The 27,981-nt window shown below is 41.4% G+C and overlaps 3 protein-coding genes across 5 annotated transcripts in view; 2 read left to right on the forward strand and 1 right to left on the reverse strand.

Annotated features, from left to right (window-relative positions):
- On the reverse strand, positions 1-18,990 carry wrn (WRN RecQ like helicase). 3 transcript variants are annotated; one of them, XM_057328125.1, is made up of 36 exons: positions 18,751-18,990; positions 18,466-18,544; positions 17,456-17,574; positions 15,681-15,826; positions 15,460-15,608; positions 14,877-15,026; positions 14,748-14,793; positions 14,248-14,356; positions 13,983-14,178; positions 13,839-13,898; positions 13,458-13,554; positions 13,288-13,357; positions 13,145-13,212; positions 12,891-12,999; positions 12,742-12,810; positions 12,542-12,624; positions 12,350-12,456; positions 12,040-12,227; positions 11,773-11,947; positions 11,520-11,701; positions 11,335-11,436; positions 10,762-10,854; positions 10,548-10,677; positions 10,295-10,465; positions 9,988-10,082; positions 9,765-9,828; positions 9,625-9,689; positions 8,362-8,449; positions 8,024-8,136; positions 7,839-7,953; positions 7,640-7,765; positions 7,404-7,566; positions 5,548-5,684; positions 5,203-5,310; positions 3,048-3,188; positions 1-183 (listed from the first exon to the last, which is right to left on the reverse strand). In XM_057328125.1, exons 2-36 carry the CDS (start codon positions 18,520-18,522, stop codon positions 70-72), a joined length of 4,005 nt encoding a protein of 1,334 aa, XP_057184108.1. In that variant the 5' UTR covers positions 18,523-18,544; positions 18,751-18,990; the 3' UTR covers positions 1-69. The 3 variants fall into 3 exon arrangements, with proteins under 3 accessions (XP_057184108.1, XP_057184107.1, XP_057184109.1); XM_057328124.1 differs by having other exon boundaries at positions 18,466-18,865; XM_057328126.1 differs by lacking the exons at positions 18,466-18,544; positions 18,751-18,990 and having other exon boundaries at positions 15,681-15,803; positions 17,456-17,541.
- LOC130550620 (uncharacterized) overlaps positions 17,582-27,981 on the forward strand; it is a 27,884-nt gene continuing 17,484 nt past the window's right edge. The window contains exon 1 of the mRNA XM_057328119.1: positions 17,582-18,422. The gene's annotated coding sequence lies outside the window, so the exon portion shown is untranslated. The remainder of the gene's footprint in view (positions 18,423-27,981) is intronic.
- Positions 21,074-26,617, forward strand: purg (purine-rich element binding protein G). Its single transcript, XM_057328129.1, has one exon. It carries the CDS (start codon positions 22,038-22,040, stop codon positions 22,977-22,979), a length of 942 nt encoding a protein of 313 aa, XP_057184112.1. The 5' UTR covers positions 21,074-22,037; the 3' UTR covers positions 22,980-26,617.

The following is a 27,981-nucleotide window of genomic DNA, read 5'->3' on the forward strand; positions in this document are numbered from 1 at the left end:
CACAACATGAAACATATTTATTTGAAATGTTAGGGTGTAAAATGCATAATACATGTTTGGTCCAGCATATCAAATGAAAAGTCCTTTCTTCTTTTTGCTTTTCTTTACAGCAGCAGCGGTTACACAAGTGTTTGGTCCTTCGGTCCAGTCGGGCAGTTTTCTCTTGGCTGGCTGACTCACCGTCTGTGGAAATATTTATATTTATATTCATTTCGTTTTTTTAGTTCAAATTTATTACCAAACATCACAACTTTGCAGACGTATAGATGGTTTCATCGGATGCACACGCCTGGCCTGAGGTTAACTTCCGCTCTGTGTTTAGTTATCAGTCTGGCAAGTGGATAATAATATAACCATTTCTTTTTTTAATTTGTATTAATATAAATGTATATGATCATTTTATTGTATAATAATTGTATGGAATAAACAAATTGTTGAATTTGATTGTATATTAATTTGATAAATAAACAGTTTGTTGAATGGGTCGTGTAGTAACGTTTTTTTCTACTGGTAACCTGAGGAGATACTTTTAACTTTCTAGCTAATGTCATTTACTTGTTTTTCTTTTGCTCGTGTTCAGAAATAATCTACAGGGACCCTATTCTTTGTAAATGTGTAGCAGAAGTTAAGTTTGGACCACAAAAGCATGCAAGCACAGTAACGTTCATGTTGTTGCTTTGCAATAAAGATTATATAACACACAAACGACATGGTTGGGACACACAAACTGAACAAATGTTAATGTCACAAAATTATATCAGGGTCAAGTACTTTCATTTCTTTAAAACTTTAGCTTCTCTATCACCATCACTGCTTGAAACATAAACTTGAAACATACTTTCTGTATTTACATGCTTTTTTCAAGTTCCAGTGAAAAAATGTACATGTCTTCATAATCTTAATTTCAAACCTGAAAATGCACTTCCGTCCTGTTATGACTGTCCAGCTTAAATGACGTTTGTTAGACGGCTTGGGCGGAGCATCCGTTAACTCCTCCCCTTCAACTGTCAGTCTGCTGCCAGTTCCATTTCCAAGTGCAACGGCTGTTTTTATACATCCAATCAAATTGGTGTGAAACAACAAGCCCCGCCCACAATTTCTTCTCAATTTAAATTCCATTTCAAAGGCGTCACGGAAGTACAAACGATCACAACTTCCAGTTCACGGGGACTAATGCTGCCTCTGAATTATCGGAAATATGAGTTTCAAAAGTAAAAATTCCACATGAATGCCCTCTGATGTCACGTTTCCCACTGGGAAGTTGGGAAGTCATTTTGATACCCGAGATGGGCGGGCCTTACACAGTCAACACGGCGGATGGGAGAAGGAATTCTGCTGTGACAGATTTGATTTATTATTTTTTCATCAACAGCTTCATTGCCTTGTCTTGTCTTGTTAAATGAGTACATATTTACATTTAACTATTTGAAGCACACTGTATGTTTTATACACTGTGAAAATAGCATGTATTTCAGCAATACTGCAAAATGGTAAAACTATACAGTAAGCTGTTGAAAACTGTCACCATATAACATTTCCCCAAGACACACGCAAGCATGAATCTGGCGTCTTCCTTTTTTTCCAACAACAAAGCACCTGAACACAACCAGCTCGGAATCGTGACATCAGAAGTGGGAACTGACCAGTTTCCGAGAGCACGTGAAGGCAGCATTAGTCAAAAGATGTCAAACGGACATTTCCCACAACACAAGACATTTCTTTTTATAAACAAATGATAAATCATTATTATAAGCTTGGCTTACCAACCTTTGTGAATCAGGGTCATTATTTTTACCACAAAACGATTATTTACAAAGGTTTGGTCACATCTCATCTGTCAGATTAACTTGAAGGCTTTCTGCTTTATTTCACTTGATCAGTTTTATTTTGAAGCGTGTTTATGAGTGTTGTTTGCAGTTAGCGTGTGATAGCAGCTCGTGAAATGCTGGTGTGGTGAGAATGTGTCTTACATGACACAGACAGCTGCATCAACCGAGGAAAACCCCTCGCTGAACATCCATCACAATCTCTCATAAACCATTTATCTGTCCCTCCAAATTTCATTTCCGTCCAGTCTCTCGCAATCTGTTGTGTCACATCATCAGTGTGAGTGCAGGAGACGGAACGCTCTCATATTGATCTACAGGTTTGTGTCAGTGCACTACTGAAGCACAGACGGACTCTTCTTCTTCTTCACGTGTGTGATAGTGAAACCAATGGACTGATGGGAAACAGACTTCAGCGTTTGCTTCGCTGTTTTAGGGACACGTGTGTGCTGAAATCCTGTCAGACTCTTGCAAAGATCAGACGTCAAACGCGTGACATGGGTCACGACCTTTTGACCTTAATGGCTTTGCACTTACGAGGGGAGGTGTCGGGTAATAGTGAGGGTCAGAGGTCAAGCAGGGGTTAAAGACAGGTCGTCCAGGATTAACTTGCGCTCATCACAGCAGGGAAAGACGTCTCAAGCGAACCACAGGCCCGAAAACAACGTGTTTCACAAAACCATGACACCTCTATCAACCATCTGAATGATTCATCATTATTACACGGCTGGTTGGAATGCTTGATCCTGATTGGCCAGTCGTGACATTTGCAGGTTCATTACTCCCAGATAACAACCTCTCAAAACTAATAACACACGGTAACCCGGACGCAGCAAATCATTCTGACAGTTTGTTTTGACAAATGAAATATAAATATGTCTTAATAACATATATGACATTATATTTACAAATGATTCAACCAAATTGCATGTTTGTCATAACTGAACGTCATTTCTGACCTTAAAACTGAAGTAAACGGCTTTTCCTCACGGAAGATCTGCATTCAGTAAAAATGAGCTAATAAAATATTTCAAATTGACATTTCATGTCCAGTTTTCATCTCATGTGGCAAGTAGCCGTGTAATAAGCGGGATAATGTACAAGCAGCCGGCTGTTATCACCAAATAAACCCTTCAGTGAGATACAAGACCCTCGGCTTCTTATTTCTGCCATAACAACCGGCTGCCTGAACATTATCCCTTACATATCATCACATCTGACCTCAGCAGGTGAATCACTGAAGAGATCCTGTGTGTCTTGGTCCAGGTTGTCCTGATTCCAGGAGGTTAAATTCATACCGCTGCTGTGGGGAGTCACGTCACATGACTTGAGCCGCCCGTCAGAGTCGGAGCCCATATCCTCCTGCACACGATTACACAAACTCAACATTAACACTCATCAGAGATCTGATACTGTATATATATTAGGGATGTTAATGATTAATCGACGATCGATTAATCGCGATAACAGTTTACTCGAAATAACTTGATGATGATCGAGTTAATCAAAGTCATGCACGTGCGTGCGGCTTATGCGCATAACACACACAGCAGACTCATGCAAAAACACAATGGCTGTCCACTTATTACATTACTTGGCTACCCGCACACCTTAGTTTTGCATTTTTCTTTTATAGAAATAAAAAGAAAGTTCATTTGAACAATGGACGCAAGAGTTTGCGAGGCGCACATCTGTCAGCGCGAGCTGCAGTCGTGAGGCGCGATGATTGACAGGTCGAGGCGGAGGAGAGCTTTTATTAATAAAAGTCTATGTAGCGTTGTCCTTGTTTTATTGTTGCATTTTCATTTAAAATAATAATAAAGCACAAACTGTGTTGAAGTAAGGGGAAAATCTGAAGATCTTTGAATTTATTGACATTACAAAACAGGTACAATGTTATCAGTCTTATTCGTTTTGTTAATAAACATTCTGTTTCATATAAGCAAGTTTGTCAGTGGACTATTTTTTGTTGTTAAATTAAAAGTAAATAATGAAGGAATAACTATTGGTGTCAAAAGAAAATGTACCATCCGCCTTTGTTAGTAAAAGTTGACCATAAGTGCGTTTGTAATGATACTAGGCTATTTTGTGATTGTTGAGTTTTTCATTAAGAATAATAATGAAGAAACATTTCAAGCATTTGGTTTAGTCAAAGAAAAAAGATCTAAAGCTGCGGATCAAAATAAGCGCTATAGATGCAAATGCAAATATATGTTCTTTTATAATGTGTGCTATCGGTAACGTATGTTGTCACAAGTTGATGAAATCCTCACCAGCATTCCTGAAGTGTACGGTACCATCAGGGTTTTTAGGTTTGCATTGATCGCATGTGGACAGCCGATCAGTTATTTTATTCCAAATGGTTTAGCACATCATGTAACTGTTATTTTAGCTTCTGCTCATGTAATACAAAGAATGATGTTATTTATGTGAGACCAGTGGCGTAACTTTGGTTTCAAAAGTGGTGGGGACAAAGTCAAATCAATGGAAAACAATACTTTAATAAGGAAAATATTTATATAATAACTAAAATAATGACACTTCTTTATGCTTGACAATGGATGCGCAAGCGGCGCGTTCACCGCGTGTTTGTTCCACAAGCTTAGTTTTAATCAAATAAGTGCTCGGGACACAATTGACTTGGCAAAAAGTGGTGGCGACATGTCCCGCCTGCAAATTATGATGCCTCAGTGTGAGACACAAGTCTCAAGTTCAGGACCGCTAAAGGTTGTAACACGTTATGGACATTTGTGAGTTCTCTGTAATACTGTGGATAGTGTCCATGCGCTGTGTCCTATGCACATTTAGAAAGAAAATAACAAATCAAGCTATTCTCTCACGCAGACGCGCGCAATGATACGAGTCTGCTTATATGCGATTACCAGAGTGCACATCTGAGGCGGCGGCACGTTGTATATTGGTCCACATGTTCATTATCAAATACATCTGTTTATTATATTAGCAATCACACAGATTCATTTGAACAATGCTACTAGGCTTTTTTTAAACTTAGAAACCTTTTTATTCAGGTGAGGAAGATGGAGTTTTGCGTGGCTTTTGTGCGCTGTCATGCCTATATACTGCAGAGGCATATTTCAGTATTAATGTTAACCAGTAATCGATTAATTGATCCTTAATGTGAATGAAAATCGATTATGAGAATTTGTCTAAATTGACATCCCTAATATATATGATGATAAACACATGGGTTCATCCATCAGCTGCTCTTATAACTGATGATCAGACTAACAGAAATACATCTGATCAACAGAAGGAACACGGCTCCACATCCTCGTATGGTATTTGGTAAAGATGAAGACGGGTGAAATCAAATGAAAGGAATGGTACAGTATCAGTTCTATGAGAGGTGTGTCACCTGTGGCATTGGGAGATCAATAAAGAGCTCATCTTCACTCTGATCCATGACTTCTGACTCTCGGTGTGACTCCTCCATCACACCATCACCTGCACGTCTGCTTTTATCCTACAATCATCATAAAGACAAAAGACCACCCAACAACATTACAACCTCTATAACCAGTGAACAGTGTCTGAAGCTGTACGAGTCTGATAAACACATGAACACATGTTTGACGCGAGTCCACAGCTGGCATCTGAATGAACTCTGACCCCTGAGATTCACTTTCACTCTGCGGAGATGTGAAACAGCACCCTCTACTGTATAAGTGAATCTCACAGCGTGTGTTCGTGCTGAACTCACCAACGGCTCGATCCAGCTGATATCCTGACGTACAGATGATAAACCTTCTCTCTGGAGTTTACACACCGCCAGTCTCAGCAGAAAGTTGCTGATGTCATCAGAGACACGACACCTGATGGCTTTAAAATCACTCATGTCTGATGGACACACAAACAACAACACACCACATACACGACAGGTCAAACGTTATGAAACACTTACTCATGCTTTTGAGTATTTTTTCACACATTTTACAATGATATACTGATTAAACCTGTAGAGAAACACAATACAGTTCATGATGTGACTATAAGGATCCATAAGAAACTCTAATATTCTAGTTACTTAAGAAAACAACAAAGTTATTTTTCTCTACAAAAGTAACTTTAAACATTTAACCCCACACCTACAGATTAAGAGGTTTTTAGGATTATGAGAAACATTTCAGTAGCAGTGCTACCAGCACTTCTCTAGTTTAATCTTTAGCGTTCCTTCACTTTTTCTTGCGTACCTGCACTTCTCGCATGTTGTCGGTACTTTGCCACTCCGAGTCAAAGCGTCATTGTATGGGTGATTAATAGTGATGACATCACACTACAGGGAGGGAGCGCTTATGCTACTGTACGTTCCAGACAACTGGGATTTCTGATACTGTATTCCCACGCCAAACCCAGAAATGAATGTCTGGAACGGCACTCAAAGACGGACATGGGACCTTTGAACTCTCAGATCGATCAACCCTGGCCTCAGCCACAGCTTTAGCATTAGCCGGTATGCTTTTTTGGCTAAAGATTGCAGGCTTTCCATCTATTGTCTTTGGCGCAGAGCTACTCAAGCTACAGGGTTTACGGAACTCCAGCCAATCAAATTACAGCGGTCAAGCAGCATTTCAGCCAATAAAACTAAAGAAGACGGTCTGCAGGTGGGCGCTAATGACTGGGACTGTGTAGTGAGATGTGAGAAAGCAAACGTAACAAAGCCAACCGTTTTACAATACAAATGATAAATGGTCAGATTTCAGAGATGCAAAATTTTGCGAATTCTGCCGTTTTAAATGAAAACTTGTGTGGTTTGTCACATGATGTAATGTGTGTTCGACTTGACATGCCTAAAACATAACAGCACTTATTACATGGCTCATTTGAACGCTTGACTCTGATTGGCCAGTCGCGACATTCCAAGGGTTGTTATTTTCAAATAACAATCGCACAAAACTAATAACACCCTGTGTAATGCTGCGAATCATTTTGAGAGGGGCAGTTTAATATTACACAAAAATTAATTATAAATGTGTCTGTTAATAACATATATGACATTATATTTACAAATGATTAAATCAAACGTCTGTTCATGACATTTGAACGTCGTTTCTTACTTTAAAACCAAAACTAAACGGCTTTTCCTCAAAGAAGGTCTGTAAAAATGAGCTAATAAAATATTCCCTGCTTCGCGTCGTGTCCTGATCACACTGTCGGGGATTATTTCTGCGATAACAACTGGCTGCCTGTACATTATCCCTTACGTAAGGCATAAGGTATGACTGTGTGTGTATGATGAATTTAATGAACAGAAGAATTCAACAGACTGCAGAACTATTATCACAGGTAATGAAATGGTCAAATTTGTATTTAACATTATTAAATCAGTTGTTTGGCAAATGGTTCCTTTAGTAAATAAACATGTTGTACCAGCAATGTTCAAACACTTTTTTTCGTTCTATAAATTTCAAATGTGGTAATAATTTGCATATGGCAACGTGCACAAGAGAGTACCGGAAGCTTTTTTCCCACTTCGAGCATTGAACAGTAGTGTATTTTGTACATGGCCTGGATGAAGAGAAGCATGAGTGTTACATCAGTAGTGTGTGTGTGTTTGACCTGAGCTGAGTGGAGGAGATGTGATGATGTTTGTGATGGTGTTGTAGATGGACGGTGAGAGTCCAGCTCTCTCGGTGTCGATGGGACAGTTCATCTTCTGAGCCTGTAACAGATGAGACTCCACCACAGCCAAGGGCACAGAGCGAACATCTGCCACCTGCCTCTATACAACACAACACAACACGCGTCACACACTGATCAACACCATACATGAGACACATGCGCTGATGTCATACCAGAGTCTTGTGCTCCGTCTGAAAGAGTCTGTGTGTGACCGAGACGCTGTCGGGTAGAGACCGACACACAGAATCACGACTGGACTCTGACTGGACGTCTGCAACAGAACTGCTGGACACATCCACCTGATACACACACATATGCACGACTTAACAATACTGCCATCATCATAAGAACCTGAAGAAAAATGCCACTGACCTGTAATGTGTGTGTGTGACAGAAAGTGTTGATGATGTCAATCAGAGGAGTGAGCATGGCCGCTTTAGCTTCTGAAACTCCATCCAGCTGTTTTAAGCTGCTGACTGTCCACGGCCTGACAGAGACAGAGTCAGTACACGTGCTTCACGTCACACTGATGCTCACAGCATGAACAGGTAACATACCTTATTTTGGCCATGTCCAGCAGGATCTTATTGGTGGCCAGTAGAGCCGGTGGGATGTTTTTAAGACTGGCTAACTTCTGACGCTCACATACCAGCTTACCGTACAGCTCCGACTACACAACAACACCACAAACACACAACCAGGTGTGATTCTACATTCATACTGCAGTTCATAACATACACAAGATTACATTTACAAATGATGAGATCAGATGGAGTGTCTTGATTGAACTTTGTGTGGAAGTCAACAGGTTTTCCTCATGGAAGGTGTGCATTCATTACAGAAGAGCTAATGAAAGTTTTGAGCGTATTGTGTTGATGTAGTGAGTGTGGTGTACCTGCAGTTGTATTTCTCTGGGAGACACGGCTGGTGTTTGAGTTTTAACAACAGGAGTGTGTGATGATAATGACTGTCTCGCTGATGATCTGCGCACGCACACACACACACAGAACATGAATTATTCACCTTTAAACAAATACTACACATCAAGAGCAAAAATGCTAAAACAGTAAAACACGATGACCCGTCATAACACTCATTTCATTTTTTTAAGAATGTGCTTCACATTTATTTCAATACCGTGATGTAATGTTACACACACACACACACACACTTGCACATGTGGTTTACCAGGACTCCCCATAGACGTAATGATTTATGAGCGTGCATATTTAAAAAGCTCATTCTCACGTATTTCAGAAGTCAGATTGTTTTGTAAAGCTGTTAATAGTTTTAATAAATTCAACTTTAGGCGAGCCGAGGTGAAACCTGCGTTGAAATGTGTGATGATGCTCACAGCGCGAGCGCTTTGACGCGACGCGCCACAAACCCCCGTTTTGAGAGACGTGTGAGGAGTCACCAGAGACTCGCAGTGCAAAGACAAGCGTGAGAATAAACAAACCTAAAGACAGAGAGTCGCAACACACTATAAGTGCTCATCTAATAGAGAGTGAAGAGCGATAAAGACCCACAGTACAGACCCCATGAACACCAGTTTATAACACCAGTCATACTGTACTCTCAATGTTTGTGCATATTCATACTTTATTGTTATATATGTTGTCTATCTTCCTACTGTATACATATGATATAGCCAGAAGATAAATATGAATAAATAATACATCTGATTATCAGAACTTCATTTGATATCTTTAGTACATTTTCATAACTTGCCTACATTATAACTATGGTGAGCATTTAAATGAACTGTAATAAATAAGTAAATTAAGTCAATCGAAGAAAAACGAGGTATAAGATATAGAATTATAAAGGGACATTGTTACCGTGAAATAAAATGACTCATTCCGTGAAATAGATTTTTGGTCATTCCACGCACCCCACCCCGACCCTAGACCTAACCATCACATAAAACCTTTTCCATTTGTGTCTTTTTACAAAATCATCATTTAGTATGCTTTTTAAAGCAATCTAAAATGTATGCTGTTATACACATGTTCTTTTATACACATTTCATCCTCGTAAACCACATATAGGCTACAAGTACACACACACAGATCAATGATGTCATCTGTTGTTTGTTGTTATAGTTGATGTTATGATGTAAGGGTTAGAGTACAGATGATGCTGATGTGATTCATACCTGCAGGATACGCCCACTTTCTCCATCATGTGACGGCTGTCCACTCCAGAACTGACCTTTGACCTCTGAGATGAAATGAGAGCTGGTTTAGCAGATGCTCAAGAGACATGAGCAGTTATAAACATGCTGATTGTGCCGACCTGTGTGAAATCTGACTGTTTACTGGAAGTGTTAGACTCCACCGGTGCCACGTGTGACGTCCTCCTGCCACAACAAAACACACACAGAAAATGAAAGATATGAGCACTTTGAATTAGAGCTTAAAAGTCATTTTTCCGCCCGATCATAACATTGTTAAGTGTGTGTGATTACGATGTTAGTGCTAGCGTAAATGTGTGTAGAAGTGACGGGTGATGGTTTTACCGCGGTACAGACACTCTGCTGTACAGATCTCTGTTGGGTTGCAGCAGAAGTTTTCTGTGTTTCTCATTCTCAGCGTCATTCAGCCACGATCTGCCCTGGAACATGCACATTAACACACACATCATTCACACGCACGCACACACACACACACACACACGCACACACACACACACATTTATAACAACACAACCGTGTGTTTCTGGTGAATGTGAATGATGGAGAAGCATCAGTCAGTCCGTAGTTCAGTTTCACTTCACTTCTTCACATGGATCCATTCAGTTGAAATGAAAACAAACATTCACAATACCTTCTGTGTGAGTTTACAGAGGGTGGCGAATTTGTTGTGACCCGTAGCTTCCATCAGATATTGTTCAGCTATGAGTTCTCGTCCGAGAGCTTTCCACCAACACTCCGAGATGTCCTTACCAATGCCAAAGTGTGAATGTTTACGATAGCGATCGGGTACACGCTGAGAGTTCTGACATAAACACAACATTAAACATTAGACTGACTGTCTGTAAGAGATTTCAGATGAATAACTGAGTAAAGTGTTGACTCACTGAGCCCCGCAGGAAGAGAATGGGCGCTGTGATGCCAAACCTCTCCTCCATGATCCTGATGGCCTTCATCAGCTGATACGAACACAAGCCGAAGTCCTGCTGGAGCCCGTCTGCATCACCCTCCTTCACACTGAACACAAACACATCCCACCATGACAACATCGTCATCATCATCATCACATGAGCTGTGACGAGAGAGAGAGAGCGCACTCACCCCGACCTGCAGTTATCACAACACCGATCACTACCCAGAATGCCAGACGTCACCTTCCTCAGACGCTTGTCTTCAAAATGAGACAAAATCAACCTGCAACACACTTCCTCATAAATCACACCAAACCACAAACATCTCACACAACCTTTCGGAGGCATCATTCAATTCAAAATCAACTAAATACTTCCATTTATAAATACATTTGCATTTGACAGAGACTTTTATCTAAAGAAACTGGAGTTCCTTCATCAGTATGTGTGTTTCTTACCAACTGAACCCACAAACCTTTCATCTACACACTCAACTGCAAAACCACATCATCCCACAAGTCACTTTTATTGTAGTGTTCTTCATATTTTGAATCGGGCCCTTTTTTTGCTTTTTTAAATATTGCTTTTTAGGTTGAATATATTTGAATATATATTTCAATGCTAGTTTTAGATGTATTTCCAACTTAAACATCTTTCACTTCTTCAGACAACATTTCTGTTTTATTGAATGTTCTAGTTAACTATTATAACATTCTTGACAATGATGATTCTCTAAACGACTGTCGAGACAAACATCACTTACTTTCGTCTGCATTTGGTGGAATTGAGATATTTCTCCATTTTGGCCATCATGCTGATTTTATAATCTCTGAAGCGTTCACTTCTGGACTGGTTGAGAATGAACCTGCAGTGAACACAAAGCAGAAATATAATCTCAGTAAGCAGACGTCTTTTACGAAAGCGGATGAAATGAAGACGTGACGTCACCGGTTCAGTGCCATGTCTGCAGACGTCCATAAGACGTTACATGAGCTGGACAGACCGTCTCGACCGGCTCTCCCGATCTCCTGATAATACGACTCCATCTCTTTAGGAGCTCCGTAATGAATCACCTTCCTGATGTCAGACTTATTGATGCCCATCCCGAACGCCACCGTGGCCACCACGCACTGAAGAACAAACGCTGTCACGTTTCACCTCAGTCTGACAAAGGTTCTTTAGCGTATGAGCGGCTGTTCACCTGAATCTCGTCTCTCATGAACTGATGTTGAGTTTCTCTTCTCCGTTTGATGCTCAGACCAGCGTGATAAAGTCCACACGAGATGCCCAGCTTACACAGCGCCGCCGTCACACGCTCCGCCTCTTTCTTAGACGGACAGTACACGATGGTAGAGCCCTCCAGCTCCAGCCCCCCCCTTACAAAACAAAACATCACCCCTCATGTTCACATCAATGTCATATAAATCACCTCATTTCACATCAAACTCAAACTAAAATGAAGAGCTACCCTTTCTTTTTAATGAGAAATTGTTTGAGGTCCTGAATAACATCAGCACTTTTGCGACTGACGTCCAGATAGAGGTTGGGCCGATCGAACGAGGTGCAGGTCATGATGGGATTGACCAGGTGAAGACTCTTCACGATGTCATCACGGATAGATGGACTCGCAGTGGCCGTCAGAGCCAAAATAGGAACCTGTAAAAAAGACAAGAATTTCTTTTCAAGTCACCTGACTGAGCAAAATCAACGAACATCAGCTGCAGACGCTTAATGCAATAAAAAACACAACTATTGAGCGTTCTCAAACGTCGACATACCTCTGGGAGATTTTTCTTGAGTTTGCCCAGGTCACGATACGCACTTCTGAAGTCATGACCCCACTGAGAGATACAATGAGCCTCGTCCACAGCGATCAGAGATAAACCTACACACACACACACACACACACCCACAGAGGTGTGAGCTTCGGTCACACAATCACCTCATTCACAAAACGGTGTGATTTATACCGATGGTGCTGTGGAGCTGAGCGAGCAGAGGAATGTTTCCAGAGCAAAACTCAGGTGTCATGTACACCACTCTGAACTGACCCCTGACGACACACACACACAGAGAGAGAGAGAGAGAGAGACAGACAGACAGACGGTCAGAGTAACTGCATGTATGTATGTATGTGTCATTGTATGTTGTGATGTAAGCGTCTTCACACCTCTTCACATCTTCAGACAGATTTCTGGTCTGAGCGGATCCAAGAAAACAAGCGGGAATGTTTGACATTCTGAAACACACACACAGACAGACGTTTGAGGAGCGTGTCAGACGTCACTGTCAGCTGTGTCAGTAGACTGTGTGACGTACTGTAAGTGAAGCACCTGATCCTCCATGAGAGCGATGAGAGGAGAAATCACCACACTGATGTTCTGACAGTACACCGGAGGAAACTGAAAACACAAACTCTTGCCATAACCTCACAACACACACACACACGCACACACACGTTACATGATGTGCAAGATAAAGTCCACTGGAGAATGAAACAGCTAGCACACAACACTGCCTTTATGCTAAATCATTCACACAAATCTCCATGCATGGGCATGATTTCTGCATACCAGTTGCCATGACAACAAGATTATCCCTCCTGTCCTCAAGAACAGACTGAATCACTTTCCACTGAACCCTGAAGAAGAAGTGTCAGGTGAGAGATATAACACACAGGCAAATGAACAACAGCTCGCGAGTGCTCTGAACTTACGGTTTGAAGTTGTGATGGCCAAAATACATTTTCAGACATTTGATCTGTTCAGCTTGTGGGATATCTGAATCTAAACATCACACAAAAACAAAAGCGGCTCTTCTGATAATATAGATGAACGTGAGGTGAGGTGAGCACACACCGTTTCTAACATGCACATAAACACATACCAAACACCTCCTCCTCATCTTCTTCAACATCCTCATCTTCATCTTCAGCAGCAGACTGTTTGTGTCCGTCGTTCTCTTTCTCCACGTCATCAGCACACTGATGAGAGAAACATCAGCACACCTTTCATTCTGACGTCACACTCTCTTAGAATCAACATGTGGAGACGTGACATCAGCGGCAGTGTTCGTGTCAGGTGAGGTGTTTGAAGAGTAACTGAATGAGTCATGTGTACATGTTCAGTCATTTCAGAAGCGTGTGTGTGTGTGTGTGTGTGCAGGCATGACTCCTCACAGACACCACAAACAACAACAAACTCATTCCTTCTTAATCCCACAGTCAACTTTACATGTGTGTGTGTGTGTGTGTGTGTGTGTGTTCACCTTCATCATTTCATCATCCAGATCTTCATCACGCTCATTCTGGGCCGACTGCTCTCGAGTCTGAAGAAAATCATCACCATCACTGAACATCAGTCAGTCCATCAGAAGTGTGATATCAGAACACAATGACACGACACACAACACCTGGAACGCTAAGATACACTCCTCATCCATCTGCTCCTGTCTGGCCTGCATCTCCAGCATCTGTCGCTCATCCTCAGACATCACACACTGTGTGTCAGACTTCTGACCCGTGTCATCGGCGGCTCCGTCGCTCTTTAACAAACATGATCTCAGAGACTGAAGAGTGTGAGCGAGATCATCCAACAGCTTCACAGCCCTGCAGGATCACACAAACCTTCATCAGTCACAGATTCAACACACGCTACAAACACAGTGAGATCCAGACCTGCTCGAGCAGCTCACGTCCTCTGGAAATCCATCGGCCAGATCCCGGAGATCACCAGACATCTGATAAACTCTCTGCTTGAGCTCAGCGGCTGAACAAGTCCAGCGCTCTGTTCTCACATAAACACATCATACAACATCAGTACCACACACGCACGCACACACACACACGCGCACACACAAACACACACGCACACACATAAACATGCACACCAGACGCACACACACACACACGTATGCAAGCTGACACACACAGATACACATTCCCACACACACACACTCACGCACACACACAGACACACATGCAGACGCACACACGCGCAGATGCACGCACGCAGAAGCACGCACGCACGCAGACACACACACAGACAAACAAACACACGCACGCACACACACTCACGCAGACACACACAGACACACAAGCACGCATGCAGACACGCACACACACACTCACGCAGACACACACGCACACACACAGATTTCATGAAGAGAGTAACTGACCAGACTCCATCATGACGTGTAGTTTGTTATAAATGAGGAATCCAGCCTGTAAGGACACATGGTGTGAGATGAAGCAGACATGTGTGCGTGTGATGATGAATACATGTGATGATGTTGATGTGCACTCACGTAAGCGTCTGTGGCGGCATATCTCTTCTGTTCTTCTGTCAGACTGAAGTCGTCCCACTGACTGCAGCGCACCTGCTTGTCTTTATAAAGTTGATTCTTCAACAAGTGCTTCACCAACCCATCCAGACTCCATTTCTCACTGCATCTCAACTACAACACACACACACACACCACAGTCTGAAGTGTACATTCACAGAATATCATCAGAAATATTGAATAGTGTTCAAAATGAAGACGAATGTGCCAAAGACAACACCAACAGTCTCACGGCAGAAAGAAACACTTCCTCAATAACAATGCACGCTGAAGAAGCATTAGTGTTCAGAAAACACATCATCTGCAAGGCGTGCAAAACAAAGCACAAGTGATGGCTCTCATCGTGTGATCTACATTCTCATTAACTGTGCGTTTTTACACGAAACACAGTCAATCCAACTCATATCATCTTCATAAATGATTCTACTGCGGTAAAAAGTGAAAATATGCAGAGGTTTGGACACATCAAAGTGTAGGGACATTGCAGGTAAATTCTGAACACGTCTCCTCCAGCGCACTTTCAGTTTAATAGTAAAAGTGCACTCACAGTATTATTGGCCAGATCAGAAAGCTCCAGCACATTCTTCAGTTTAATGTCATAATCGGATAATAACTTCCACTTGTCTCCCTGGATTCCCACACCGACCTTCACGATGCTCTCATCTTCCAGAAAGGCCTTCAGGCCGGGCGGAAAGCCTGAGACATTACGAGACAAAGATGAGCTGAAGATCAGAGAACAGTGTGAAGAGAGCGCGAGTCTGACCTCACCTGACATGGAGGAGATGTGGAACAGATAACATTTCTCCTCTGACGCACACAACTGAACCACAGCCACTTTCCTTGACTTTCCTTTAGTGAAGCTGGGCGGCCATTCCACATCAAAGCCCACCACTGAATCACACGACAAACATGATCTGCATCACACACACACATATCAAGATCATGATGATGATGATGATGATGATCACACACCCAATCACTGCACAGCCACAGCACAAATGCTCTCTCTCTCTGTCTGTCTGTGTGTGATGTCATTCATCTCACACTGGACCGCTCTATCAGCCGGACCCATCTGACAGGATTAGTAGCGTGTAAAAACATCACAAACATGCATACGCAACAGAGTCTGAAACATCACGGCATTATTAAACGTGTCATTCTGTAACTCTAACATAGGAATAAATGATGTCTTTTATTGCTTTTTCTCCTTAAATTATTATTACCGTAACGTGTCCCGATTTGTCAAATTAAAATACTCTGGAAAAAACAACAACTGGATTTTCTACTAGATGTTCTCAAATGACAAAACATCATTGACAGAATATTCATGTATAAAAAAAGAAAAAATAGTGAGAAAAACACGTGTCCATGATTGATGTTCTCATCCTCCGTAACATTTTTCAATGAAGTTTGATTTTATGTGAAGAAACACATCTACTCGTACCTTTTGAATGACTAACAGGTTAACAGATGACTTTATATTTTTCTAGTTAAAAGCTTCAAGTCCCTGTGAACTGGAAGTTGTGATCGTTTTTACTTCTGTATTGTGACACATTTTCAAGTGAAAAGGAATTTCAAAGGAGAAAATTAGTGGGCGTGGCTTGCGTTTTACACTGCGAATTGATTGAAATGGAACTGGCAGCTTGAAAAGCAGACTGACAGTTGAAGGGGAGGAGTTAACGGATTTGAGATGGACAGCCATTTCAGGGCGGAAGTATATTTTCAGATTTTAACTGAAGATTATGAGGGTACATGATTATTAAAACTTGCTTAAGCATCATGGCTTCGCTTTTTTGCCCCACATGCTATGGGATTGACCGTTTTAAATGTTTATATTTGAACATGAGAATGTTTAAGGCCTTTTTTTGTAAAGAACGCTCAAAATTGTGTTAAACTCTCAGTAAAAAAATTAAATGAACGCTTTTAGATGTGTCATACCTTATTTTAGATAAATGAAAAGGATGTGAGTGTCTTAAGGAAATCATGTTTAACATCTTGAAACCAAGATTTCGTGAGAATCACCCAGTCAATCTTTTAGTTGGATGCAGATGGCAGAGAGACTGTTGGTTTATTTTCATTTGATAATTTCCAGTTTTATAAAATAGGTTCATCTCACGTTAATTGGTTTTGTGAATTTAAATCATTATTTTGCAAATCAAACAGCACATGATTTAGATTTCTCTTCAATACTGTCCAAGTTAGCAGCCAAAAAGACCAGACTATGTCACTCTTATTAAGCGAGAGCAGCAAGAGTATTCATGATCATTATTACACTAAACTACATTTTGAATGATCATTGTCAGGTCAATAATTAACTCGGTGTATTGTATTTGTACTGGCTGGGACAAAAACTGTCTTCTGAACTTTGATCTATTTGGGATAAGGTTTTAAACATGTAATACTTACTTCTGCATTTCAAAACATATCTGTCTTTCTCAATAAAAAAAGGAAATGATGTTTATTGTGGGCCCTTTTCCATTGTGAACACGAAGGTGCACTTCTCCTTTAATTATCACTGTCATGCGTTGGCAAATATATTTTACCTCAAATCTTCTGACAGAAATGAGCAGTCGTGTGTTTCCTGGCTGTACACGACCGTTCCACTAAACTCCAGGTAAGGAAGAGAATCTTCCAGAACATTCTTCTTATATGCTCCTAATGTCTGTGAAAACACAGCAAACGTGAATTCAAATGCGAGTCAACTGTCCATAGAGCTGTTAGAGAGAGAGCACCATTAGATCAGTGTGTGTCTGTGATGACACTACAAACACATCAGATCATACACCTGCGTGACGCTTCTCTACGTCTAACAGCACAGTATTCAATCTAAAGCATGATCATCCATAAAACTGACATGTAGAAACACAGCAACAGACATGTAATCAGCACAGCAGTCAACTGATCTTCTGTTTCTCGGGTATAACGATGATATATGCAAATATCACACACACGCACGCACGCACGCACGCACGCACACACACACACACACACGCACGCACACACGCACACACACACACACACACACACACACACAGTCAGGAAACAAAAGCTCTATATCTATAAACTACACAAAACAAAACATCATATCTACACACAACTGTTTCTGTGTCCCAGACTCAAACACACACACACACACGCGCGCACGCACGCACACAATAAAGTTGAACACACACACGCACACACACACAATAAAGTTGAACACACACACAGCTGTAAGTTCATCATCTGCGCAACACATGTCTGATGTTTTAGAGACCACCTTTAATGTGGTGTCTGTCTCAGATGAAGCAGGTAAACCAGTATTTCTTGAATGTTGGCCTGTAAACAGTGCTTTGGTTTGATTTGAATATGAGTAAATAATGCAAATAAATGCCTTTTACTGCCTCAACCAATGGAAAACATACACATTAGTGAAAAACCCCGAGGACAGCCCATAGAGACAGCATTTCACACAACAACATGTCAAAGTCATGTGCATGAAGACTGAAGAACAAGACTGTGCTCGTGCAGGTCAGTTTGCTTGACGTTTAATTTGTGTTTGTTTGTTTCTCACGTGTTTGTCCTGATGGGATTTATTGTTCATCCATGCTGGCAGATTTCTGTCACCCATTACACCTTCTTTTAATCTTTCTCTGAAACGGAAAAAGCAAAGTCAGTAGGGCTACATGATTGACGACAGTGAAGTTAGCAGTACTAACGCGATATTTTACTGACGGCTGTACATTCAGAGACTTTACATGTATTACTAACAACACTGGATAAATCAATACTGCCCATTCTGACTGTAGTTTCTATTTTAAACAGCATAAGTGATCTCTTGAAAGCTTTAATAACTCACATTATGTCCACTGCTGTTGTGTATTTACGTTTACGCGAAAATTCAAGTGGCTTCTTCTTCTTGTGTTGGTCACGCGACTGTCAGTGCGTGTGAATATCGCCACCTGCTGGACTCACTGTTTATTACATGAATAATAATAATAATAATACATCAACAATAAATACTTTATTTTATTATTTTATTCTATTGGCAGTCCTAAAAAGACAGTTCACACAAAAATGAAAATTCTGTCATCATTGACTCACCTTCGAGTTGTTCTAAATCTGTATAGATGTCTTTGTTCTGAACACAGAGAAAGATATTTGGACGAATCTTGTAACCAAACAGATCTTGGACACCATTGACAACCATAGTAAAAAAATGATCATTTTTTTTTGTTCTGTTGAACACAAAAGACGATATTTTGAAGAATGTAAGACAGAAAACAGTTCTGAGGCACTTTTGATTACTATTGTTGTATTTCCTACTATGGGAGTCAATGGGGTCCAAGAACTATTTTCCCAAATATTTTTCTCTGTCTTCAACCAAACAAAGACATTTCTACAGGTTTGGAACAACTAGAGAGTGAGTAAATGATGACAGAATTTTCATTTTTGGGGGAACTGTCTCTTAACTTCTTTTTTTACAGTACGTGTTAGAAGTGACACGTTTCATTCTTTCTGTCAGCCTGTGTCTCTGTATTATAACTCATAAATTCATAAAGTCACATCAGCCATGCACACCCATGTGATCAGACGCTATGATAAAACAAACAGCTGGAAATCCCATGACACACACTTCCTGATGATCTTCTTTGCCATGGAAACAACTCAACTTTATTTATAAAGCGCTTTTACAATTTTCATTGTTACAAAGCAGCTGTACATGAGACATATTGACTATAAGCAAAACAATTAAAGTTGTACCTGCAAAAACAAGAAAAAGGTGAAAACACAGAAGACAGACATACCCACATACAAAACACTCCACACACACAATATGCACACATACTAACACACATAGACATAGACACACACATGGACGCGCAGACACACACGCACACGCACACACACACACACACACACACACACACACACACACACACGTCTGGTTTATTATCTCCGTGGGGACAGTCCATAGGCGTAATGTTTTTATACTGTACAAACTGTATCTTTTATCCACTAACCCTACCCCTAAACCTAAAGATCATAGAACACTTTTTGCATTTTTAGATTTTCAAAAATTATCGTTCTGTACAATTTATAAGCTTTTGTGCCCATGAGGACCTCAATTTTGGTCCCCACAGTGACACGAGTCCCCATGTGTTGGTGTGCATTCAGGTTTAGGTCCCCAGTAACATAAAAACATGAACACACACACACACACACACACACACACACACACACACACAGACAGCACTGTTAGCTGTTGAAAGTTAAAGAGTACATAACTAGGGATTTTTAAGGTCTTACTTTGGTTTATGGAGTATCCAACAACAAGATTATGTAAAAACACTATTATTTCGTAATAATAGCTAGTTACTTTTACCTTACTTCTTGACTGACTCTCAAATGATTCGTTCTGCGATTCATCCATTTAATCCCTTTCCGCTAGCCTAGTCTGATGTGATTGGTCAGATGGTCTAGTCTGATGTGATTGGTCAGCAGGTCTAGTCTGCTGTGATCGGTCTACCGCGAATGAGGGTCACGAGCGACAGTGTTTGGGGGAGAAGAGTGAAGTTTTCGCTGGCAGTCTTAGCAAAACGTAGGCAGGGACTATATGTAGCGACGTAAACCCGCGGCAGTTCACGAATCGGACTAGGGACGACTCGTTTGTGTGATTCAGAGTCGACTCCCTTTTTTCCAAGCCAAGAACTTTGTTATTCATTCACCTTCGGATTTACAACTTGGCAGACTGCATACTTTCAAACATGCCAACATGACACACTGCATGAAATGTCATTTTCATGATCTCATGTTATGTACTCTTTAAACTAAACCTTCTCAAAAATGTATACAGAAATCCTGGCCTCAAATCCAGACCTCAAATACTGCAAAGAAAACAAGTTCAGATTCACTTTTAATCAAAACAACAGTCATATTTCTTTAGGAAAAGTTTAAAAAAAGTTTTTTATGTGGTCATTTGGATTTTTATTTGAGTTTTCATGTGTCTTGTCATGCTGTCAGTCTTTCCCATTTGATGACTTGATGTCACTTCTGAGGTTTGATTTTGTTGAATTCAACAAACACTTAACTGAAATGGCCACAATACATGATGATTTGGAATGGTCTCTTTATTTTTTCAGCGGCTGTATATATAGGCTTCCCTGTCTGTTACCACGGGTGATTGAGCTAAAACGAAACAAAAAACATTGTCTAAAATGTCTTCATACATGTGCATACCAATCCTACACTGTGATCGACGTTCAATAGAAACAGTACTTATGAAGTGCAGTACATACTGCCACAGTCGGTGACTCAATCACACGACTTTGAATTGAATTATTTCAAATGTCACTGGAAGGCTCCATAAATCTCGACAACTCTGATCTAGGTGCACATCAGGTGAAGAGTCTGGATGAAAGCAAATAAGTGTTCACTTAATTTTAAATGCTGACAGTACGATGTGGTTTTGTTTGTATTTTGCTAACTGCTAATGAAGAACAGTCAGAGATTTATGAAGCCTGCTAGAATATCAATCGACAGGTCTGAGCTACCAAACTACATTTCCCATCATCCTCTCGGGTAACGCCACAAGGAAAAATACAACTGCACACTAGTATACAATTGATTTGCCATCATTATTATTTATTGCTCAGTGCATCCATTTGTTTTCAGAACGTACTTGACTCGTATTAATATCGTATTAAACCCCTCATATGACATGACAGTATACTAAACATCCGTCCTATGAAATACTGTTTCAGGAGCACAGCGCACTACGGCTGTTAGTACGCAGGAGGAGTACGCGAGCTCTGGAGGGAGGGAGGGAAGGAGGGGGAGCGGGTCATTGAGTTCATTCGCCTCTCGTTCTCCACGGAGATCCGCTTTCCCTCTCTCTCCTCCAGCTGGCAGGAGTAAGTGGCGGATAGACGATGGAGACGAAATACAAGCGCGTTTAAAATACGGTGCAACGACAAGAACAAAAAAGAAAATGCGCGCGCCTCTGCGTCGCCTCGCGTGACCTTTCGTGAGGACAAAGAGAGTCCGTCGATGAGCCGCTGCTGCCGTTGCCGTTTTCAGGTCAGTGATAATTCTGCGGCCGGTGCGCGGAGAGCGGCGATGAAGCGCGGATCGCTGTGAACGCCGATGGCCGACAGTCAGCGGAGGGGGACGGACAGAGACGGAGGCAGGATGACATCAGGATACCCGCAGCCGTACGCGAGCGGCAAAGCGTCGGACATACAGGAGCTCGCGTCGAAACGCGTGGACATCCAGAAGAAGCGCTTCTACCTGGACGTGAAGCAGAGCGCGCGGGGCCGCTTCCTGAAGATCGCCGAGGTGTGGATCGGCCGAGGCAGACACGACAACATACGGAAAAGCAAGCTGACCCTGTCCATGTCGATGGCGCCGGACCTGCGCTACTGTCTGGGCGATTTCATCGACTATTACGCGCACGTCGGACTCCGGGGATGCGCGGCGGCGCCGCGGCCGGAGGAGCAGAGCAACGGGCGCAGGAGAGCCGCGGGTCACCCGGCGTCACCGACCGGCTCCGCCGCGTCAGAGGAGCAGACGCACCGCGTCCTCAAGAGCGAGTTAATCGAGAGGGACAACAGGAAGTACTATCTGGACCTGAAGGAGAACCAGCGCGGCCGGTTCCTGCGCATCCGACAGACCGTCACGAGAGGACACGGCACTATGGGATACTACGGTCAGGGCATCGAGCAGACCATCGTGCTTCCCGCGCAGGGGCTCATCGAGTTCAGAGACGCGCTGTCTCAGCTCATCGACGACTACGGCGACGACGAGCCCGAGCGGGCCGCGCGCAACCACGACGAGTCGCCCGAGCTGCCCGAGGCGGCGTCGTTCCGCGTCGACAACAAGCGCTTTTACTTCGACGTGGGCTCGAACCGCTTTGGCGTGTTCCTCAAGATCAGCGAGGTCCGCCAGCCCTACCGGAACACCATCACCGTCCCTCTGAAGGCCTGGTCCCGCTTCGGCGAGAACTTCATGAGGTACGAGGAGGAGATGCGACACATCTTCAGCTGTCACAAAGAGAAGAGGACAGACACGGACGAGCACGAGGATTGACACGTCATGACTTCACGCGTTTAACCGTGTACCTCGAACCGTACTCGAGCGATACCGCAGCACCTTCACGTCCCTCCTGTCCGTCCGTCCATCATTCATGTGTGTCCCACTGCTGGTTAAGCACTCCGCAGTCATTATTCTGTCTGTGTGAGTGAGTGAGTGAGTGAGTGAGTGAGTGTGCGCGCGCGTGCGTGTGATCTGGTGAATATTAGGCTTGTTCTCTTTGAATCCCGTAGTTTGACTGACAGGATCAGAGGCTGTAACATTCAGGGGTTTTGGTCTTGGTTAGATTAGTCCTATAGACTTAAAAACATTAGAGCTGTCTAAACTGAAAACAGCTTCCACTGACACAAATTGTTTTGTCTCAAAATGCAAAAAATGTCATAGTCCTGATTTAATTGAATCACCGACCGGGAACCCACCCCATACAGTTACATTATATATGTGCATTTGGAATCAAATAATCGTTTATTCTGAGTAGGCCTGTCTTTGTCACTAACAAGTGGATTCAAAAAGCTAGTAGGTTGTCAAAGATTTGGTCATCTTTCTGGTCAAAATTCCACATACACTTGTAAAAATAAAGATGCTTTCTCTTTCTTACCTTTTCATAATCTGAAGAACCTTTTTTCATCTTTTGTGAAACGGAAAGGTTCTTTATGGACGCATTTAGACAAAAAAAGGTTCTTCTGTGGCATCGTGAAGCGCCTTCATTTTTAAGAGTCTGCAGTGCACAATAATGGATTAGATTAGTAGTATTTCTCATACTTGAAGGTCCAAAGACGATCTGAGAAGATTTCTCAAGCAGGGTGCAGCTAAAAATCAGCAAAGCTTACGGCGTGATGTCTGATGTAACCTCCATCAAAAAAAATAAATGCACAAAAGTGCTTTCCCCATCTGAAATCAGAAACCACCAAAAAGTGCATTAATATATGAAACATGGGGCGGTTTTCCGGACAGGGATTAAGATTAGTCCAAACTGAAAACAACTTGCACTGACACATCTTAAAATACATCAGTGCCATTGTGTTGTCTCCAAATGCACAAATGTAATGTTTGTTTATAAGGCATGTTTATAAAAACTACTTAATTTAACTAAAGTCTAGTCCTGGATTAAGATAACCCCTGTCCGGGAAACCGCCCCAAAATGATTCTCTAATTGGTTGTACCTGTAACATTTACTGTAGTTCATTTCAGCATTGAACGCTGAATCTCTCCGATGGCCATCATGTGTGCAATATTTCCCCACAGGCTCAGCGGCTTTATGTTGAGAACTGAGCAAAAGAATAAAAAATACTATTTGTTTTTAAGGTTGTAAAATGATGTTCATTTTAAGATTTAAAATGTATACAACCATGCACTTAAATTGCAGAGAGAAATACTATACAAGTATAAAAAACAAATGACCCATAAACCGCCGTGTTCTTTTTAAGCTCAAATGTGTTCTATTACATACTACACGGTTATGCAAGGATAGAATCTAGACAGTATGTGGCATACTTGATTTCAGTACACTAGAGACGATTGCCTTTCCCAGACCTTTCTTCTGGGGTTGTAGCAGTTGACAGGCATGTTGTTTCTGGTGGAAGCACAGCACAGGTCTGGTGACGTGAAGCCTCGGTCAGAGCGTCTCCTGGTTCTTCTATACTAGACGTGTTCACATGTGCAATTACTGTCCAGCTGACAAAAAAGCAAGTTTTTGAAATACCTTTCTCTTCAAGCGTGTGTATGCCTGCGTGTTTATGTCTCATAGCGGAATCTAAGATATATGGGAACGTTTTATTGGTCGGCGTTAAGACGCTGACCCCTCCCACAGGAAGCACTTTATTTCAACAGCACGTTTAGCTGCTACACCTGCTTCAGCGTTCATCCGTGGCCCACGTGACAACCTCATGACGTCCCTCATCTGTTCACCGGTGCAGTATCACGAAGAGTTTCTTCACACAACACATGACCTAACACGACAAGGGCTGTTAGCTGCGTTCTCTCTTCCTCCTTGTTTTCCACCTTCTGTCCTGCAGTGCCCTTTGTTATGGACCACCCAGCAGTGAACGTGAACCGTGTGCACTTTTCTTAAGAGTTGAAGGACAGGTTTGTTCGGTCAAACCATGCTTGTTATACATGTATGTGCATGACCAGAAGAGAGCAGTGTTCATATAATCTTCTTTTATTCATGGCTGCTTTGTAAATGTCATTTTATTGAAAATGTACACGAGCTGAATTCTTTTCTTTTTTTTTGAAACTACAGGAAAATAGACATGACGTGTCAGTCTGTAACAAGGTTATTTTCAGTTTCTGTTCATTAAAATCAAATCGAATATTGACCTAAAATTATTGGAAAACGTAAACTAAATGAAAAATTGAAATGTTGCCTCAAAAATAAACTGATATAAGTTTAAAGCACTAAAATGATAATAATAAACCAAAACTAAAATAAAAACCTAATTCATCTTATATAGCAACATAACAAATCACAAATGAATTATAAAATGACAAAAGCATACAGCAAAATTGCTAAAACTTTAACTAAAATTAACATGAAATAAAAGCTCATTTAAAATGAAAACTATAATAACTCTGTTCTGTAAGGCTGACACTTGAATTCGTGACTGAAGTCACAACGTTCAAATAGGCCTTAACATCGCCACTGGAAAGTTTGTTTGCTTTCATCTCCCCCCCAAAAAAGAATTCTTTGTGTTTTGAAATACGAATGAAACAAAATCACAGATCATCGTGATGTGTTAAACAAAATCTCTTTGAATTTGGGTAAACCGTGAGATGACGGATGCATAGAGCTCATTCTGTATTCTACATTTGTACTTGTGTGGGTAACGTGATGCGTTTCAGAGAAAAGAGATGGATTATTCCAGACATTTTTATCTTTGTGTTTATGAGCTGCAGTTGGAGTGAAGAAATGTCGGTGTTTGTTCAATGATTTCAAAAGAAGAAAACGATGTTTTGGTGTATTTTTCGCTAACGTAACGTACAACTTGAGTGTGTCCTCCTCCCGTAGACCCTTCAGATATATAACACAACTGAAAAACAAGAAGTCTAGTAGCACTTTTCTTTCATGTGAGTACTGTATTGGTTTCTGTTGAACATGTATGGTACGGTATAAATATCCCTTCTTTGCCTTGTAATGTTTTTAAACGGTGGAAACACATAGGATACGTGTCCTAGGAAGTTTTAAATATGAGGTTCGTGCATGCCGACAGTTGGGTCCTAACAAACTTCACTATATATCGAGAAAATGGTGCTATAGAGAACTTCAAACGGTGCTGAACAGGACCCCAGCTGCATGCATGTCCAATGAGAATGGAAACGGCGATGCGAGTTGTGTTTTTTGTGTAACTGTAAATCATGCATACTGCTGCTGCTGCTGGTGGTTTGTGCGGTTGTGAGTTTCAGACATGTTTGGATAGTGACGGATGGTGCAACCTCTGGAAACACGAAGTTAAAAACGTATGAATTGTGATGTCGTGTCTGAGACTCAGACTGTCCCATCAGGACTGTACACGGGTCTGTATGGTGGAGATCTTCACCAAAGTTCATGATGAAATGTGATGTGCAATTTACAGTTACCCAATATTTGTGTGTAAACGTTCCACAGACAATCTAATAAAGTACAACTTTTTTATGTTTCAACGTCTCGGTTTTTCGCACAACATTTCATATAAAATCCATATATTACTAACATGATTTTGCATTTTTTTAACTATAGCATTAAAGTGATAGTTCACCTTCAAAATGAAAATTCTGTCATTATTTACACACTCTTGTCATGTCAAACCTGTATGAGTTTCTTTCTTCAGCAGAACACAAAAGAAGATATTTTGAAGACATGGTAAAAAAACGCTGGTCCCCATTGACTTGCATTGGCTTTGTGTCCATACAATAGAAGTGAATGGGGACCCACGGTTTTTTGGGTACCAACATTTTTCAAAATATCTTCTTGTGTTTTGCAGAAGAAAGAAAATCACACGGGTTTAAAATGACAACAGGGGGAGTAAATGATGACCAAATTCTCGTTTTAAAGGTGAACTATTCCTTCAAGCTCCAGTTCATCTCATGTGTATGTGTGTAAAAGTGTTAACTGCTGTTTTAATCTGAGTTCACTTCAACTCAATCTGCTCAAATGTTCCCTAAAATGTTTTTGTGTAAACTTTATTGAAACTTTTATTAGAAGTGATGGTAATAGTTGTTTAACAGGAGGTGATGGATCTCTTTTGAGTATTGCTGGAGTATAGTTTTGTGGTTAACAGTAGTTTTCTGTGAAGACATCATTCAGGTGATCTGTGTTTGCTTTGGTACACATAAACCCTGTTCTTTAACACCGTTCATACAACAGTTCTTTCTGGTTCTCGAATCTGAACCGCTTCACTGACTGTTTGTATCACTCCGCCACTAAACTAACTGGGACTATGCTGTCCATGTAACTTTGTCACTCTGAAGAAGTTAGACCGCCAGCTAACAAGCAAACAAACTGGGGCCCGTTTCAGAAAGGAGGTTTACTGAAAACTCTGAGTATATTAACCCTGAAATGAGGGACACTCAGAATGTGAGGTATGTCAAACCCGAGAAAGTGGGGTAACTCAAGCCCAATTCTAAAAGAGAGGTAACTTATACTAAGAGTCAGTAACCATAGTAACGTACTCTGTGAACCTAACCTGGTCGGGAGCAGGTTTTCTTTGGTAAACCCAGAGTTTCTTTCCATCTCCTCCCCCTTTTAAAGCGCAAGTGGTGTATCTCATTCATTAATACAGTCATTCATGGCACACATTATGATCACACAGAGACCATCTCACTGACTTGTCATATGTGCTTTATAGAGGATCCTGTATGTGAAGAGGCTGCATTCATTCATAGGGATGTACCTTGATTTCAGGAGAGTGATTTAGGACCCGAGTGGAATTTTGTCATTTCCCCGTTTATTTTTATTAAAACTACCATTTTTCTTTACAGTGAATTAGATATATCAAAATATATCTCATCCATCCTTACATCA

This window comes from Triplophysa rosa, unplaced genomic scaffold (assembly GCF_024868665.1).
Source record: "Triplophysa rosa unplaced genomic scaffold, Trosa_1v2 scaffold373_ERROPOS61749, whole genome shotgun sequence".
NCBI classification, from domain to species: Eukaryota; Metazoa; Chordata; class Actinopteri; order Cypriniformes; family Nemacheilidae; genus Triplophysa; species Triplophysa rosa.